At 53.7% G+C, this 16,992-nt stretch overlaps 1 protein-coding gene across 1 annotated transcript; it reads right to left on the bottom strand.

Moving 5' to 3' along the window:
* Positions 1-432: 432 nt before the first annotated feature.
* Positions 433-15,512, bottom strand: CSUI_008458 (tbc protein). Its single transcript, XM_068068591.1, has 3 exons — positions 4,922-15,512; positions 1,781-4,092; positions 433-1,086 (listed from the first exon to the last, which is right to left on the bottom strand). Exons 1-3 carry the CDS (start codon positions 14,030-14,032, stop codon positions 711-713), a joined length of 11,799 nt encoding a protein of 3,932 aa, XP_067919432.1. The 5' UTR covers positions 14,033-15,512; the 3' UTR covers positions 433-710.
* Between the last annotated feature and the right edge of the window lie 1,480 nt (positions 15,513-16,992).

Raw genomic sequence — 16,992 nt, 5'->3', positions numbered from 1 at the left:
GCTTTGCGGGGTGGGCCGGAGTGTTCCACTAGAGTCGCTCCTCTGGCAGGAAGGTGCGTATGTAAGACGAAATACGACCACTGTGAAAGCAGACGCGCCAGGCGACATTTACCCCGTTTGACAGCTGAGTTCAGATGATGCCGCTGTCTCTCCCCCTCTACAGGTGCGCGCGCCAGCACGTACCAAGTTGACGAGTGAGAGACTGATGCTGGTATAGCGCAGGGGCAGCGTGAAGAGCAGTGCATCTCAGCAGTCGGTCTCCACACGTTCCTGTCCTCTCTCCTGGGGATGGTTCAAAGCAGTGCAGCTTCCTCAGACGCTTTGGATAGCAGTCCCCGTCTCGACAACAAACGTAAGCTGAGCTCCGCTGAGTAGCTATCCCAGAACATGAACGAGAAGATTTTCTGGTTGTCTCATTCACGACTTGTAAACCCACTGCTTCTGTAGTTGTTCGTGTACCGTTTTTACGGTGGGTGGCGCTCTGCGGAAAGAACATTCTCAGGGCCTAGTTCGTGAAGTGACGTGACGGAAAAACGGAACAAAAACATAAAAGGGTAGTCCTCGCTGACCGGCGCGAGTGCTTCCGCTTCCATGTAAGACCTGACCGGGCTGGTAGGCTCACAAACACAGGGTAACACTTGGATACCCGACGAAAAACCGAGAGTTACTCTTAAGAAAAACGACGGAAGCAGAATGCTTCCGCGGAGAAGCTAATCCAGGGGGGGAGTTGCGAGCACGCCGGCGCTCTGTGGGAGAGGCGCGGAAAGAATCTCACAGAATCTGTGTACGGCAGCCAAAGGAACCTCATCAACTTCTTCTTCTGTGCCATCTGAGCCTGTTGGCCTCTTCCTTCCTGCCTCTGTTGGACTATTGCTACTCTCTTCAGCAGCTCCCTCGGGTGGGGAAATCGAAGGACCTGAAGGAGGAAGGTGTGAACAACACCCTGTTGGTCTTCGTCTCTTCTTGGAAACAAGGCGCAGAAGGGGAAGACGGACACCGAGCACAACGGACGACGTTTCCGTGCTGTCACCCTCCTCTCTGAAAGACGCAGCTGCATGGCGTGTAGCAAATGCTGCAACCTGAACACTGAGAAAGCAACCAATCAGTAGACAAAGGAGCACCAGGATAAAGGAAAAGGGTGGGGTTTCAAAAATGTCCGCCCCTGGTTGAGAAAGAAAAAGGCGACTTTCAGCGCTCGATCCAGTGCCTCCCCCACTTTTTGTTTTGCTTATCATGTCCCTCCCACTGCCTACAAAAAACAGCTTTACTCTCACCTCCGATGGACCGACACAGCAAAAACCATCGGAATCTCGCTCTCCTTCAAGAAAGAGACTTCGAGGACGACACACAAGAATGTCTCAGCAAAGTAAACGAGCTCGTCTATTCGTTCAGAAGGACAGGGCTGACTAACGATCTATGTCAAGACAGAGACCTTCTCTGTTTAGTCTGAAAAGATGTAGTCGAAAACGTCACTTCACACGAACAGCCTGCCCATCTATCTCGAATTTTCTTGGAACAGATACTACAGTGGTAAGACACCCCGCGACCAACTGGACGGGAGATCAACTTTTCGCCGGTGGTAGAGCAGCTGGGTACCTTAGAAGAAAAACCCCAGCATAGGAGACAATTCTGCGCTCCCCTCCCCCCCCCCTTCCGTGACTTACAGCAGAGAACTATGCGCGAGTACCTGCTTCTAATCCTACTGTCAACATAGTTGATGTGCCTAGACCAATCCTCCTAGGGTAGATAGACAACCCATAGCTAAGCTAGAGACACTTACGTCACCCTGGACCAGAAACCCACTCCTTCATCTTCTTCTTTCTTGGCAATAGCCGCGGCCCTTCTCTGAAGTTGCAGCTCTTCCTCGTCAGGACCTGGTGTCCCACGCCTCTGCTGCTGCTTCTCAATTCCCGTATATCGGTCTTCACCTGATGCTCTCCGGGCGGACTCTGATCTGCCTATTCCAGTCAATCCCGTGCCCTTGCAAAATGGATGCACGCGAGAGCTGCCCACGCGGGTGACCGCGTGAGGCTGGAGCTTCAAAATGAGGATCATCTGCTCCAGTCGACACGGATCATTCTCGTACCAACGTATAAGCCAGGTAACAAGAGCACCTATGATCAAAGTTTCGTACTCCGTCTCGTCATCGTCCTTACCGTGCCTGTCTTCAATAGAGGCTGGCTCCCCGTAGGCGGAAGGACCCGGCGGCGCCACAGGAGGTGAAGCGCGAGCGAGTGCCAGGAGGACAGTGCGAAGGAGAGAAAAGCGTGGCCGAAGAGCAGCCATTAACGGAGTTAAACTGATAAAAGGGACACTTAAAGCTGTAGCTAGGGATCTTTTCTCTTCCTGAGGCATTTCAGAGCGGCTTGCGAACATCCCCCCCACTCTCGTCCCAACAGAGCGGCCGAGACAACTGCTCTCAGGGTCTTTCTGAGTTCTGAACAAGAGGGCGAACACTGAGCTGAGAACCTGCGTCAACAAAGGCGAGAGGGATCCCAGAGTACAGGTCGTCCGCGGTAGGGCTACGGGTGGTAGCAAAAAAACCGGTAACGGCAGGGGAACGGACGGGGTTTTTGGATCGTACGAGAGAGAGTAGCTCTTTCTGGATGAATCTGACTGTTCAGCAGTCTCGTCCGGGAAGGCAAAACCTGTCCCTCCACTCCCCATTCCCTCTTCCCCAATAGAGATGTCAGCCTCTGGAATGCCCTTTGCAACACGGAAACATTCTGCAAGAAACTCTGGGGTCTGCCATAGCAAGACAGCTCCCTTTGTACTGACTTTATTCCAGGCAAAACGGTCCTTTGAAATTTGCTCGTCTTCCGGGCTTCGAGGAGACTGACACGCCGAGGTGCTGGCACTGGAAACTCGGGAATTGTTGTGAAGACGGTCTCGGCGCGGCTGATTCGCCTGGGCAGTCTGAGTCGGATTTTGAGAGGAGTGGCTCGCTGGAAACGGTGATTGCGATCCTGTCCCAGGAGTCGAGCTCGTATCGCTTCTAGATGAGACAGAATGACTAGAACGAACTTCACAAGAGGAAAAACCTGTCTGGTTTTGCAAAGAAGGCAGGCTGAGTGCCTGGTCAGCACTACCAAGAGAGCGAGGAAGTGGCGCTTGCGAGGCGCATAAACCCTTGTTGGACTCCTCAGCGTTGCACGAGAACGCTTCACCACGGGAGACAGGGGGGGCACTTAGTGCGCTGCCAGGACGCAGTGACGTCTCCTGATGAGACACAAGGCTGCCAACGGTAGACAACCCGGATTGACACCCCCTGACTCGGAGGGAGAATAGAGGACGGGAGAGGAAATCCGCCGACGGATGTGTGAGGAGGTGGTACACTTCCATTTCACGTGCGAATAATCGCCAAGCAAGCACGAAAGACCTCCAGCGAAGCGCTACCGGAAGAGAGGCTTGCGTCGCGTGAGACCAATCACCCTGACGAGGCTGGGACACATCAGAAAGGGACAATTTGTCGCGTGAGACTGGCGATCCAGAGGAGCCTGGCCGAAACACACCACACGGGAAAAGAATAGCTCGGGCAAGCTGAGAGAAAGAGTGACCGGCACGCGTAACCCAGCCTCGCCCCCCGTGGCTCTCCCCGATAATGCTGGCTTGTTCGTGCCACTCCGGAAGGGTGAAAAAAGGCAGCAGACGTGTGGCTTCCACGGGATGGTGAAAACCCCCCCCGCTCCTAGTATGATCTTTGGAGATCGGCCAATTTCTCTCTTGCTGTTTAGCTTGCAAGTCCGAATCAGAGAGATCACGAGGATCGGTATCACAAGGAACAAAGAAAAGCCCAGGAGAAGACGAGGAGCACAGAGCGCAGCAGAATGATGAAGGATCTGGAGTGAGAGCAGACGTAGAACAAGAACACAGAATGTCGTTCGCCTCTGTCCCTTTCTTGACAGCTCCTCCTCCCGGTTCTTCTTGTTGCGTGGCTGCCGTATCTGCACCGTCTTCCGTTGCAAGCGTAGCTAGGCCGGAGCGCATTGCGAGCTCCTCCAGTTGCTGTGCTGACGATGTGTGCAGGACCGCTTTCAGGAGGATCGGCGACCCGACGAAGAGCGAGAAAACAAACGAGGGAAGGCGGTACAGCTACAGCACAGAGAGACACACAGACACGAAGCTACCCAGAAGGAATTGAGTACGACGCCAAGGATCGCCAGAGATGCGAGAACACACAACTAGAGGTGCCATGCATCGGAGAGGGGAGAAAAGCAGCCAGCCTGGAAGGAACACCAACAAAAATCCTTCTCTTTCAGACCCAAGATGATAAAATGACCAGCGCACTGGCTGGTTCCCCGTGTACCTGTGTACAGCGATGCGGGACACGCTACAGAGCGGACGATGGAATACAACAAAGCCATGCTTATACCTGAAATATCAACGAGCGAAAGCAAATGAAAGCTTCCGCACCAACTGTCGCCAACTGTCCTTCGAGAGACCGCGCCCGGCTGAACACCCACTGGGACTGTATCCAGCAGTCATACTCATAGAACTTCTTTCTACGGATACACCATTTCCTTCTATCCACTGCTAGGAAACGGCGGTGGTCTACCTCTGCCGTCGGCGGCACACTCCCTCCTGAAACAATTTTCACCCACGAGTATGCACGGAGACGAAGAAACGTACATAGACAGCAAGAAAGGAAAACACATATGACCCGCGTCTCTGCGTAACAGTTTTGTCTAAGGGCGGAAGCACGTGCCCTGGTTCGACGCTCATCGGCTGCATTGATCGCATGGGTGGTACGATGCCTGCTTCGCTTGTGTTAGCCCTTTTGTAGTTTCTATGCGTTTACGGGAATTGCATTTGTGGCGGGCACGATACACAGCAGAAGCTTGTTGAGATACCGCCACCAACGACCTAGTGGTTCCAAGGCACCAGACAGCGTGTTGAATGTCACTCCATCCAACAGACCTACATGACAGAAAAATGTTAGTAGAGCCGAGCCACAGTCTGCTTCCTTTCCACCCTTAGCCCCAGTGACTGGATGGAGCTCTGTGTCCTCGCCTTCGGGTACCATCGCACCTTCTTTTTCATTCTGTCCGCTGTTCTCTCGTGTCGTCTTTCTCTGTGTAGCGCTGGAGAATAGAAAAGTCACCCCCTCCGCCAGGTCTCTCTCCACAACTGTTCTTGGTGTGTCACACCCAGAGTCCCTCATCATGAGGTGTACGTACACGCCGTACAACTCCAGCAGCAGCCGCAGCCGTCTCGAAGCATCAGTCCCACAACTGCATTTGAGTGCATTCGACAATGAAACACCACTCTGAGCGGGCAGCTCTTTTGTCTGCGCCGCTTTGTCATTCTTCACATGTGTCGATTGGTCGCGGGTCAAAGGTCCGCTACCTTCGTACACAGATCCGGTCGTCCCTGCAGCATGGGCAAGGTACCAGAGCGCTGCAAACCCTACAGGCATAGAGTTGGAAGAGGACAACTCACCGCGCCCAGCCGCCTCACTGGCTTTACACTCGTCGCCTCCTCTCGGACTCCTTTGGGCAGCTGCCATTTCAGCTAGCACTGCACCCCACAGCACCACTCCCGCCAGGTAGGGCCTCAAGGAACGTACCTGAGTACCGCTTGTCCTCCGGCCTTCCGTCCGAGTAATGCCCTGCACTGATTCGCTGACCGTGCTTCCGCCACGGCCGCCGTGATCTTGGTTAGTTACACGAAGAGTGCGACACGAGCTACTGGCTGTATTCTGATGCGTCGGAGGGCATTCTCCGTCACAGTGACACGTCCCGGTACGGGTATACCATTCCTCTTGTAGCTGATCGGCGATCGCTGACAAGAGTATCATAGCTGTTGGCATGTCCAAGGCTGGTGAAGAACCCGGTGACGCTTCCTGAAGCTTCCTTCGTTCATCCGGCGCCTGCGTTTCATGAGCCACCTTGTTGCTCTCCTTCTCCGCCGTCATGTCACCTTGCAGCTGCGTTGCCCACGGGATCGAAGAGCATGAGGACAATGCAGCCGGGCCTGCGGTGTATTCCTCACCGTTGGAATGACCGCTAGTTTTGCTACCTGTTTCCTGTGAAAGCCCCCTTTCCTCCCTTTTCGATAACATCAGCGTCATGTCTTTCACTATACCGCCCTCGCGCCTACCGTAGTCCCTGTCCTGCTTCTGCTTCTCTTGGCCTTTTTCTTCCTTTTGTCCAGGTTGCTGGATTTCCTTGAAAATTGCCTTGGCTACAACAGAAGCCACCGTCTCGAGCCGTAGAGTTTCAAGTCCGTCATTTAGTGCTGCACGTTCCGTAAAAAGTGGGTTCTTTGTTTCCACACCGACGTGTGATGTCATGTGCCCACTTCCTTCTACCTTGTTTTTAGAATATTCCTGTACAGTTTTTAGCATAGTTCCACAATGCTGGCCCCGAGAAAACATTCTGTCCGGCCTAGCCAAACCCCATCCTGTCCCACTCAAATTGCCCGCCACGGCACGGTCAGGCGGTTTCAGCTGTCTTGCAACCGCACGCGTGATCCTCCGCACAAGGGCCGCAAGACATGGCCCCGCTGTTTCTTCTCTGAGTCTTTTTCGGTCACGATCTCCTCCTTGTTGTGCTGCGACTGCACATCCAGGTTCTTCTTCCCCTGTCTGGTTTCCCTCGGTTACGCAAGACCCACGGCTGTCTCCTGAGAAAGCCGCAGCTTCGAGGCGACAGGCCTGGGTAGTTCCCGGTCTCTCTTCCTCCCCGCCTACGGGAAGCTCACTACTGTCTTCAGACCGACACGATCTTTGGGAAGTTGACCGTGCTAGCGACGAAAGCAACGACAAATCAGGGACAACGTAGCTAACCAATGATAGTAGAGGCTGGCGTTTATTCTTAAGGAGGCAACGCCAGATACCGCTGGGCCTGCAACCGCATGCGGCCGACAAGCCCCCAGCACGCGAACGACTCCTCGTCCCTCTAGTAGAAAAACACGCCTTCCTCGGTAACACTCCGGGACACACAGCACTAGAACTTCTCGACTGGCGGTCCTGCCTGTCGTCCAGAAGATCGAGAGAGGAGTTTCTGTTGGCGACTTCAGCAGCTGTGAAAGACCCACCTCTCCTATGTCTGTTCGGATCTTTTGCACTGAGTGTTGTCCCGGAGTCCAGCTGGAGAAAGAACGGCACGCGATACCGAGGAATGAGACATTCCCTCAGAGCTGAATTCCGAGCAACTTCTTTTCGAGCTCTCGCAACGTCCCCGGCGTGATGCTCTCGATAGGGGGTGAGTTGGTCTTTGTCCCGGTAGAGACAAGGCGCGTTAGACAGCGAATAAGATCGGCCTTCCATACTGTCTCGGCGACTCAGTCCAGCAAATTCCGACTTCCGCCCCATGAGATCGCATCCGTTGTGAACACGAGAACGTTCAATGGGAAAGCATACGTCTCGGCCAGCGCGACCAAAGAAAAAGTCATCAAGGGCGGCATCATCTGCATCTTCTTCCGAGAAAACAGAATTGGAGGAGTCGCTACATATGCACGAAGAAGACGCAGAAGAAAGCGATTCAATAAGGTCGGTCTCCGGCAGATCAGAAGTGTCACTTGGAGACGGTCGTCTCTCCGACACCAGCCGTCGCTCATCCCAAAGGAGCGTAGCTGCGTCCGTCGTTCCCAGCGCTCTTTCAGTCCCTGTGAAGACCATCCCGGGTTGTGCTTGCTGAACAAACTCCTCCTGTTGTCCCACTCGGATACTGCTGCTCTCGTGCTTTCCTGCGGTTTGTTGAAAAGTGCCCGGGTGTCTCATTCCAGGCTGCTGGCCTGAAGACTGTAGATTTCTGCCGTCGACGGAATCCGCCTGGGGGCCTTCGACGCCTTTCATTTCGTCCATCCTTTGTATGGCCTCTTTCGAATTCGGGACGCGGTTGCTCCTTTCGGATTTTGTTTGTGACACTAGCCGGACAGAAGGATCTAGACTTTGCTGCGTGTCCTCTCGAACGCGAGACTGTCTATTCTTCAGCGCGTCTTCGCTCCTCGCACCGCTGGGCCTCCATCGGATCTCAGACAACGCGTGGTAAGCACGGGGACGAGAAGCTATCTGAGCTACCATCGCGATGGCTGCTATGCAGCAGTGAGTCAACAAAGGATGAATTTGTAACGTTGTTCTCTTCTCTGCACTCCCTCCGCCGCCCCCCAAGTGTAGCGCAAAGTCACAAGAAACAGGTGCCTGACTGGAAGATACGTCCTGAGCGAAACTGCGTTGGGGAGACCGATGCGGCACTGACTGCACACTAGGAGAGCGGGACGATGCTACGTCCGAGACTGAAGAACCCGAAACAGTTGACGAAGGCATGCGCTTTCCTGGTGAAAGACGAGAACAGGCGCTTCCACCTGTGGTTTGCACCTCCAGTGAAAGAGACAGTTTTTTCTCGCGGTTCGCATTTTCATCCTCATCCGACGCAACACTCGCCCTTTCTAAGCCAACACTACCTGCCTGTGAACCCTGAGAGCCCTTTCCGACCTGGTTTCTCATCAAAGCACCTCCGGCCTGGTTACTTGTCCCATATGCTCGACTGGTGTCCCTGTCTCCCAGACTGGGCCTGGGCATAGTCCTCCCTTCCTCCTGCCCTCTTGCAGCCAGCGATGACGGCGCACTTGAATGGATAGCTTTTTTTCCCTCTCCAAGCTCCGTCCCGGCTGCTCCAGACAGTCCCAGACGTTTATAGACTACTCGGATCGGGAAACCAGCTTGCCTCAGAAGTAGGCCAGGTAGTGTCTGGTTCTGCAGGGCAGCTGTGAGTACTAGTGCCGCAGGTCTGGTGCGCCCCAGAGCGCCGGGAATGGGGGTTTCCCCGTGAAGAAGAAGGAGCTGAAGAAGGGCGAAGGCCGCCAAGGCCGCAGCCACGGAGGGGAGAAACACGGGAAGAGAAGAAGGTGAATATGAAGCAAGTGTTTGACCAAAGAAATCCAGTAAGGTGGCTGCGTCACGAGGATTCGTGGCAGCTTCGAGTACTAGCTGGAAAGAAAGAGACCCAAACGGTAGCAGCCTTGCTAGCCGCGCAGATCCGGAAGGAAAAGAATCACGAACGGACAAGCACGGTGTCCTACGCAGTTGTTCTGCGGGGTTGTAGAGAGAATCGTTGATTGATACGCAGCGAGCGTTTCCACCGTCGCCTTGGACAGGAGTAAGGGACTGTCTCTTCTTGCACGGAATCAAAAACTGCAGCAGCGGCAAGACGACGGCATCATACAGCCAGTCATCCTGAAACGGTGTGACGTCCCACACTTTCGGGAGCGCCGCAGCGGCACGCCGTACGGTCTCCCTTGCTGCTTCCCTGGCTGCTGCAATGCGTTCCTCCCGCCCCCCTCCCAGTCTTCCTGCATACCCGAGCACCCCAGCCAACGCAGCATCTGCGGCATCCCCACGAGGCGTTGATGGTGCCTGGCGTGTCCCTAGCAAGGCTGCATCATCCCCCTGTTTCCTTTCTAAGGAGCTCTGACGATTTCTCTTCTCTAAAACAGCAGATTTAACCGCGCCCCACATCCCCTGATGATCTCCGACATCAGCTGGTTGGCCTACCCCTTTAAAGCTTCTACCGGCCCTGTCGTACGGACAAGCAGCCCCTACCATTTTCTCACCTGAGCCGATGAAGAGCATCTGCTCCTGTTGTGCAGCCACGAAAGCCGATGCTGCCGCCGACGCAGCAGCNNGAAGGAGCTGCTGCGTGTGTTCGCAAGCAGCTTGACACGATTCCACAGTCTCCCACAAAGCGTTTTTAGTCAGCCCAGAAGGCACATGTCCGCTTTCCGCTGGCACGCTCTGCGAATCCTGGCTCGTGGCCTTCTTCTCCCCCGGCTGTGGTGGAATAGGCTTGGCAGCAGTTGTCCCGCCTTCTGAGTATTTGACGGTGTCAGCTGCCTCTTTGGAACTATTTCGCTGAGAGCAATTACCATCTTGCGACTTTGAGCCTGCACCCTCGGAAGCGCCAGCTTGTCCACCAGCTGAGGGGTCACCCACCTTTTCCCTAGACGTAGAAGGACCCGAGACTGAGCTGTGAGACTTGGTCGACAGGGTAGGGGTAGGCCGGAAGCATTTGGGATTAAGAAGATGAGCAGGAAGGAAAGTAAGCCAGTCCAGGCACAGAGCGAGACGTGTATGTGCAGAAACTAAGACAGAAAAAGGAAAAGCTACTCCCTGTTGGACGGACACCAGCAACCACCGCACAAACATAATGGATGGACAGGAAATTCGCACGTTATGAAAGAGAATTGCCTTTTTTGCCCAGCGTTCACTGGTACACGAGAACACCGAACAAGAATCATCCTGGTCCTCTCCTTCGATTTTCACGGGAAACTTTTCGACGCTGACAGCGGCCTGTTGGCAAAGAGGCTTACTCAGCATGCGAGAGGGCTCGATTTCCGTTTCACCTTGTCCAGACGGCAAGAGCGCAGAAGTATGATTCATCGTCTTAGCGCTCCACTCTTCGCTCTGCATTTCTTGTCTATCACCACGTTCCGAGATCTTGAGGTCTCCTGAGGCAGCCGATACCGTGCTCCTGAAGCCCTCCCGATGTGGACCGCTTGACCGTGGCTGCATGGGCTGTTGATCTACAGTTATCTGCGACGAGTCTGCAGTGACCTCCACAACTGCGTAGGCGTCACTGAGCAGAACAGCCAACCGCAGGACATCACTGACAAAAGGGGGAAACCAGGAGGATGAGAAGGAAGACGCCGACGCCTGCCCTCCTGCGGGATTTGTTGCGTTGCCCGATATCCCTGTGGGGACAAGCCAGTTCTGGTGAAATGCTTCAAAAATGAAAGCCTGACTGGCCGCTGCCGCCTTAACAAGAAAAGGAAGCACGGTCGGGTTGTTACCTATCTTCTTTTTGACCGTGGTATTCGCCGGACCTCCCGAGCTGCCAGTGGTTGACGGGAGAGGTACAGCTTCACTTGGGGTATCAGAATTCAAGCCAGTCAGATGGGAGCCACCACCTTTCTGGGTTGGCTGGAGAATTTCCTGGGCAACAGCAGAGGAGAGGAGCTGCATCTGAGAAAACAGAAAATGCATGTCGCGCACCTGCTCGGCCGGCAGAAGAAGCGAGCAAAGGAATGTGGAAGGTGGAAGAGCAAGAAGCCAGTCGAAAAGAGGGACCCGCGAGCTCAGTCGAGCGTCCCCTAAGGCGTCTGCTGAGGCCCCCGGCGGCTGGGCTGCGGCCGTAACTCTGCTTCGATTGGGGCCACAGCCGGAACCAAGCGCTGATGAGTCACTGTAAGTAGATCTCCGGTCTTCGGCACTAACGCTTTCATCTGCAGCAGAGGTCCCCGACAAGAACAATTGTAGAGATGCCTCTCGTACTCCTCTCCTCTCTTTCCGGCTCATACGCCATCTCAGCCCCCGTTGTTCACGCAGTCGCTGCCGGCAGAAACGACAAGGAACAAGCAGACGCTGTTGAGCAGAAGCCCCGTGACTTTTGTCTGCCTCTTCCCAACTGCCCGGCGTATCAGAGAGAGTCGCTTCTGACTCTTTTCCCGACAAAAGACCGGTGTGCTGATATCCGCTCCGGCCAGCACGCGACTCTGTTCGCGTGGAAAAGGTCGAAGAGCGTACAGGAGATGGAGAAGCAGCCGGAGATGGAGACCGAGAACAAGATCCAGACGAAGAAGTGCTGTAAAAGATAGCCGGAGCCTCCCCCTGCACCTCAGAGGCCACGAGCCTATTCTTTGCGGCCCCAAGTAGCCCAGCAATTGGTCTACAGTGCAGGGACGCACCTGAACCATTCCGGCCCTCAGCGGGGGTCGACTGATCAGGGCTGTCTATTGAAGTAGCTGGCCTTGGGACCCCAGGGAGAGATACTCCTGGCTCGCAGCTGGTTAGCGGGCTACGGGATCGCAAAGCAGAAGGGTGCTGGGCACCAGAAGAGAGGAGGTCATCCAGTCGCGAAGCGTCGACTTGCCTCCAGCATCTCGTATTGCAGTCACAACACACAGCAGAGACAACTCGGGAAGGAGACAGATACGAAGTGGACACATGGCACCCCGAAACGCGGGACGGAGCAGATACATAAGAATCTAGAACGGAACCGGTCCTTCTCTTTTTGAGAGAAGGCAAATTACCGTCGACAAGTGACTTCGATGAGTAAGCTTCACTTGTTGTTACTCCCATCGGGGTTGGTTCGTCCTCGAGCACGCTTCGTGGTTTGCGCTGTTCTTCCACCACTGTCATAATTGTTCGAGCTTCTGGTTTCACCCCTTCTCCAGCTCTTGATCTCTTCCTCCCCTCATGTCCAACCCTTTCCGCCCCACACCACGCTTCATCCACAGTTCCGCTTATCACTCCGTGCGTCCCGTTGCGATCTCGTAATCTTGAACCATGTCCTCTTGTCCTTCTTCGTCTCATTATTCCCTCCCGCCCCTCCAGGCCCTTACTGCAGCTTCCTGCTCTCGCTACGAGAAGTGGCAGCAAGGCTGTTTCCGGGGGCTGCAGTAACACCGGCCAAACGTTTCTGCGTACTGAGGCAACCCTAGCTAGCTCTCCCATAACCCTCACTACCTCCCGTCCACCCAGTAGACACACTCCCGCCCTTCCTTTTTTTCTTAGCCAAATACCCGATACCACACTCTCCGCTTCTCGACCTACCAACTGCAGGCTCCCACCCCCTGTTGACGCTAACAGAAGACGTGCACATATGAAAAAAGAGGCAGCGGCGAGGGGCGGATGGGTACACACGTGATCGAGCTGCTGTCTAAGAAACCGTAAAACTGTCAAGCTGTGGGTTGTGGGAGAGATATCCTTACTCTCCCCACCCGAACTATCAGAGGTGCGGCAGGCACTCTGCTGAGAAAAAGATGAGTAAGAGGAACTGCCTGTCCCGGCGTTCCTCTGCCTTGGGTCGGTACTCTGCGAGCCTGAAGAAGAGGAAAGAGCTTTCCAACGTCTTTGTGAAATCTGCGCGTCCCGGGCCGCCGCTTCACCCGCAGCTGACGCGGTAGGGGGGTGAAGAAGAAGAGTATAGACATACCGGAGAAGGTGAAGAAGAAGAGTCGTCCAGAAGCCCTTTCTGTCAAGAGAAACCAAAAGAGGGAGACATGTGCTTATCATCTTGTTGCGATAGAAAGGTAAAATGAGAGGAGCTGTCCTGAGAAGCGAAGCCAAAGAAGAGGAGAGAAACGCTGCGAAAAACGAAGAAGGAGAGTCAGCCACAGAAGGAGAAGGCGAAGTAGAGAGAGGGAAAAAAGATGAAGAAGTATAGAAAACAGGGGAATAAGGAGGGAACAAACAGGGAGCCGATGGGAAAACAGGAGGAAAAGACGCTATGTCTTCCCTGTCGTCATCGTTGCTCTTTCCCACATTGGGTATGCCGCCCTGGAGACAGTGAAAGTGCTCTTCCAGCTGATGATATTCCTGGTTTAGGTACACCAGAGAATTCCGAGCGGGATGGAGAAGAGAATTCAGTACAGAAGTGAACACCGCCAGCTCCCGACTGTTAGTGCTTGCTAATGCCGCATAAGCACACGCTAAGATAAGACTGCATCTGGTAGATAGCGACGACGTGGCTAAGGCTTGCAACCTAGGTAAATGACGTTCCCATACACCCGCGGGATACGGGAGAAGAATGACCGGAGCTGCACGGTTTGCATTCTTCTCTCTCCGACTCTCCATGCTGTCCCCTTTCTGTTCCTTCCTGTCCCCGCCATTTTCCATGCCATGATTCTTCTGCCATGGTCTTGGCTCTCGGGCGCAATAGGCGCCCGCTGTGATTGCTGCATCACGAGATGGTAAAAAAGAGACCGTTGAAGCAGAAACACCGGGGGACAAAGGCGAGTCCTCCGGGGCTTTCTCAGGGGAGAGACAAGAAGCCGAACGCTGGGTTCCCGAGGATGAAGATTCCTGCTCGCAGAGAAAGAGAAAGCGTAGTGCACTATCGAAATGCGACTCGAAGACAAGAAGGGAAGGAGGTGGACAACGCAACGGGGGAGGAACCCCTAGAGGAGGGATAACGAAACTGCACCGGAAAAAAGGGACCTCCTTCCCCGCAGGAGAAGTGGAAGGACAAGGATTCGGAGGAGGGCAAGGGAGCCATAGAGTTGCGCACGCCGCAGCAGGTGAGGGAGACATTAGGAGAAGCACACATCAGGACGAGAGCCGAGACTGCCGAGGGGGAGGAAATGCTGCAGCACAGGTGGAAGAGACGCTGATTTGAAAAAGGCAATGCCCATCCCCAGCTCAAGGAGAGTCACATCGGGCAAACAGGGAAAATATGGAAAAGCCTTGAGAGGTGCGAGACCACAGACAGGAAAAGAAGGAGACTCTGCAGAATTCCGGGAGCATTTCATAGCCTCGATGAAGAATTTGAACACAACAAATCACTGTGGGCGCTACGAAAGCGGTTAACCATCGTCTCACATGACAGACTGTCTGCACACCTCAAACAAACCGGGTACACCGGGGGGATCTTTCTATTACTTTGCTCCTTCAACAAGTTTGAATGCAGATACATGACCGCAGCACAGATACGCAGCGAACGCCCGGACACGATATCGGGCCGGACACTCCCCTTGTGGCTTCATGATAGTGCCACTCCTGGAAGCAGTCTGAAGTCCGCTCTTTCTGACGGTAAGCAGATAGTCTTGTTTCAGCCCTCTCCTCCTCACGTACAGAAAAGAAATAGATGTCTGGCACTCTTAGGAGCTGCTGGCACCCATCGAGTAGCCGGCAAACTGCTTCCACAAAACCGACGGGGGAGCGACCGAGAGTACAGGAGAAGAGGCGAGAAAAAAACAGTCCGCATTTCTGGTTTGACCTTGTGCATGGTTAGTGGAGACCAGTGCGCCACTGCCTTCCAGAACGGAAGAAAGAGACAGGAAAGTAAAGGAAAGAACAGCCAACTAAAGTCGCTAACCTGACTTGCCGCTGCGTACAGGCGTCACCTCCGCTTTCCCTAAGATTCTTGGGCCCTTGGTTTTTTTGTTTGTTCGCTCCACAGGTTGTATCTGTTTGGACTCCGACGATGAAGGAGACAGAAGCACGTCTCCCTGAAAATGGAAGACCTGGAGACTACTACCCACCAACTACCACTTCGCCCAGACCAAACAAAATCGCCTGAAAGCAGCAAAAAACGAGTCTACTCCCCCTTCCACATTCAAGCGTGGACTGCGCGGCCCCGCAATCTGGAGCAGGTGGCCGGCGGTCCAGCCTGGAGCCTGTTCACTGACTGAGATGGCGCGTAAGTTGACGCGAACGAAGCAACAAAAGGGAATCCGAGATATTCGCTTCCAGACTGAGTACTATTGCATCCCACAACCATGGACCTGTGTCGGAAGGAGAGCCGGGCTCGTTTAGAGCAAGGTAATTCCCTGGTGGTATTTGAAGCGATATTCCATCACTAAGGCGAGTCATGGAAGCAAAGAACTATCGTGACTGAAGTAAGGACCTCCTATAGCCCGGCCTTGTCTTTATCTCCGGGACACGGAGAAAAAACGGTCTTCTGTGCAGCGTTCGCCTTTCTTTTCGTTTTTCGAAGGAAATCTTTCATAGCCCCGTGCGGGTTACTTGCTTGGTGTCTCAATATCCCTCCTGAGTGAAAACTCTCTCTTCCTAGAGACAATTCCGCTGCTTCCGCACTTGTTCCTTCTCTTAATGTGACGGTAGATCCTCGATCTTGCATGAGGCGCTCGGAAAAAAAAAAAGCCTTTACGCATGCATGCATGCATTCATCTCACCCAATTCCTGCAGCTTACAACGGTTAACTACGGCCAACTGTTAGCTCGGTCTTCCGGTTATCTAACCTAAAGTTCGCACACCTTGGAGAGATGTTGACACAATTTGGCCTTTTGTTCCGGATGCAGACCCCAACACCACGTGACACTAGGTCCGCCTCAATTTTCGCGACGTATTACGCATCGCTTCACCGTGTATGCGGAAGGAAGGTGTCGACAGTGAGAGGGTCTGGTCATCCGAGCAGAACTGGAAGACCGACAACCTTGATGCTTTTACAGCATATACCGGAAGTTCGGAAGGGGGTAACATTGGTACGTGCCTCATGCTTTCTTCGAGAGAGAGGAAAAAACGACTCCTGTGTAGGCTCCTCAGCTGCAAGGGTACACACTATGAGCGTATGTGTCGCTCTGGTTTTGACGCTACATGGCCAGCTGAGTAAACGTGAATTCTTTGGAGAGTAAGTTCAGTTGTTTCTAGAGTAAAACTCTCTTCATTTACACGACTCCGGCATTTTTTCGGTCAGGGACGAAGCATATGGAAAGCAGAGGTTATTCGAGTAGCTCGCTGTCTACTTGTGAAGTCAGAACACTTGTACGCGGCCATGCTGTTGTGACTTCGACTGGCTACTTCACAGCACATTTAGCGACATGCTTTTCTTGGACCAAATCTCTGCTCCTTCCGCTGGTTGGCAGACACCAGAAAGGCACACTATCCTAGACGAAAACAGTTAGCTGTGGAATTCAGGTTTTCTCCTCAGTGTAGTGGAACCCAGGCGAACTCGACAGCCTCCCGTTGATCACTCGAACAATTAGACATCTTTGGCATGTGGCTTTGTTGGACAGTAGAATTCCTGCTTCCACGTAAAATCGAACCGACAGGCTACTACCTTCCTGGGTAAACTGGGGAGTTAGAAACAATGTCGGTAATACACCCCTAGTCTAAGCGTGCTCGTGGAAACCTACGAGTGACACCTCGGGAACTTCACTGAAACCATGAAGCAGATCTTCCCCTAGGAGAGCCGAGTCATGTTCTTGGTGAAGAAATCACGTTTCTTCATTTCTGAGTGTTACTGACGGACCCGGAAAATCGTACAAAAATCTTTTTGTCATCGATGTAATTTACATCTGACAGTACGACGCTACAAATAAATGCAAACGATGTGTCTCTCACCCAGCAGCCATAGCCCCTCCTCCTTCATCGAAACTGTTTCCAAGAGTGCACTGTGCGAGTTCCACATAAAGTCAGAAACGTCCGGCTACTCTGGCACCCAAAGGACAGAAACCGGGACACGGCATAAAACAACTGAGTCGCGCATTTGCGGCAGGCCAACACGGCTCCGTGACTGGCGTGTAGAGATT

The sequence above is a fragment of the Cystoisospora suis genome (genome assembly GCF_002600585.1).
Source record: "Cystoisospora suis strain Wien I chromosome Unknown contig_4745, whole genome shotgun sequence".
NCBI lineage: Eukaryota > Apicomplexa > Conoidasida > Eucoccidiorida > Sarcocystidae > Cystoisospora > Cystoisospora suis.
The sequence above is the reverse complement of the archived record's forward strand: the minus strand, read 5'-3'. Positions and strand labels throughout refer to the sequence as shown.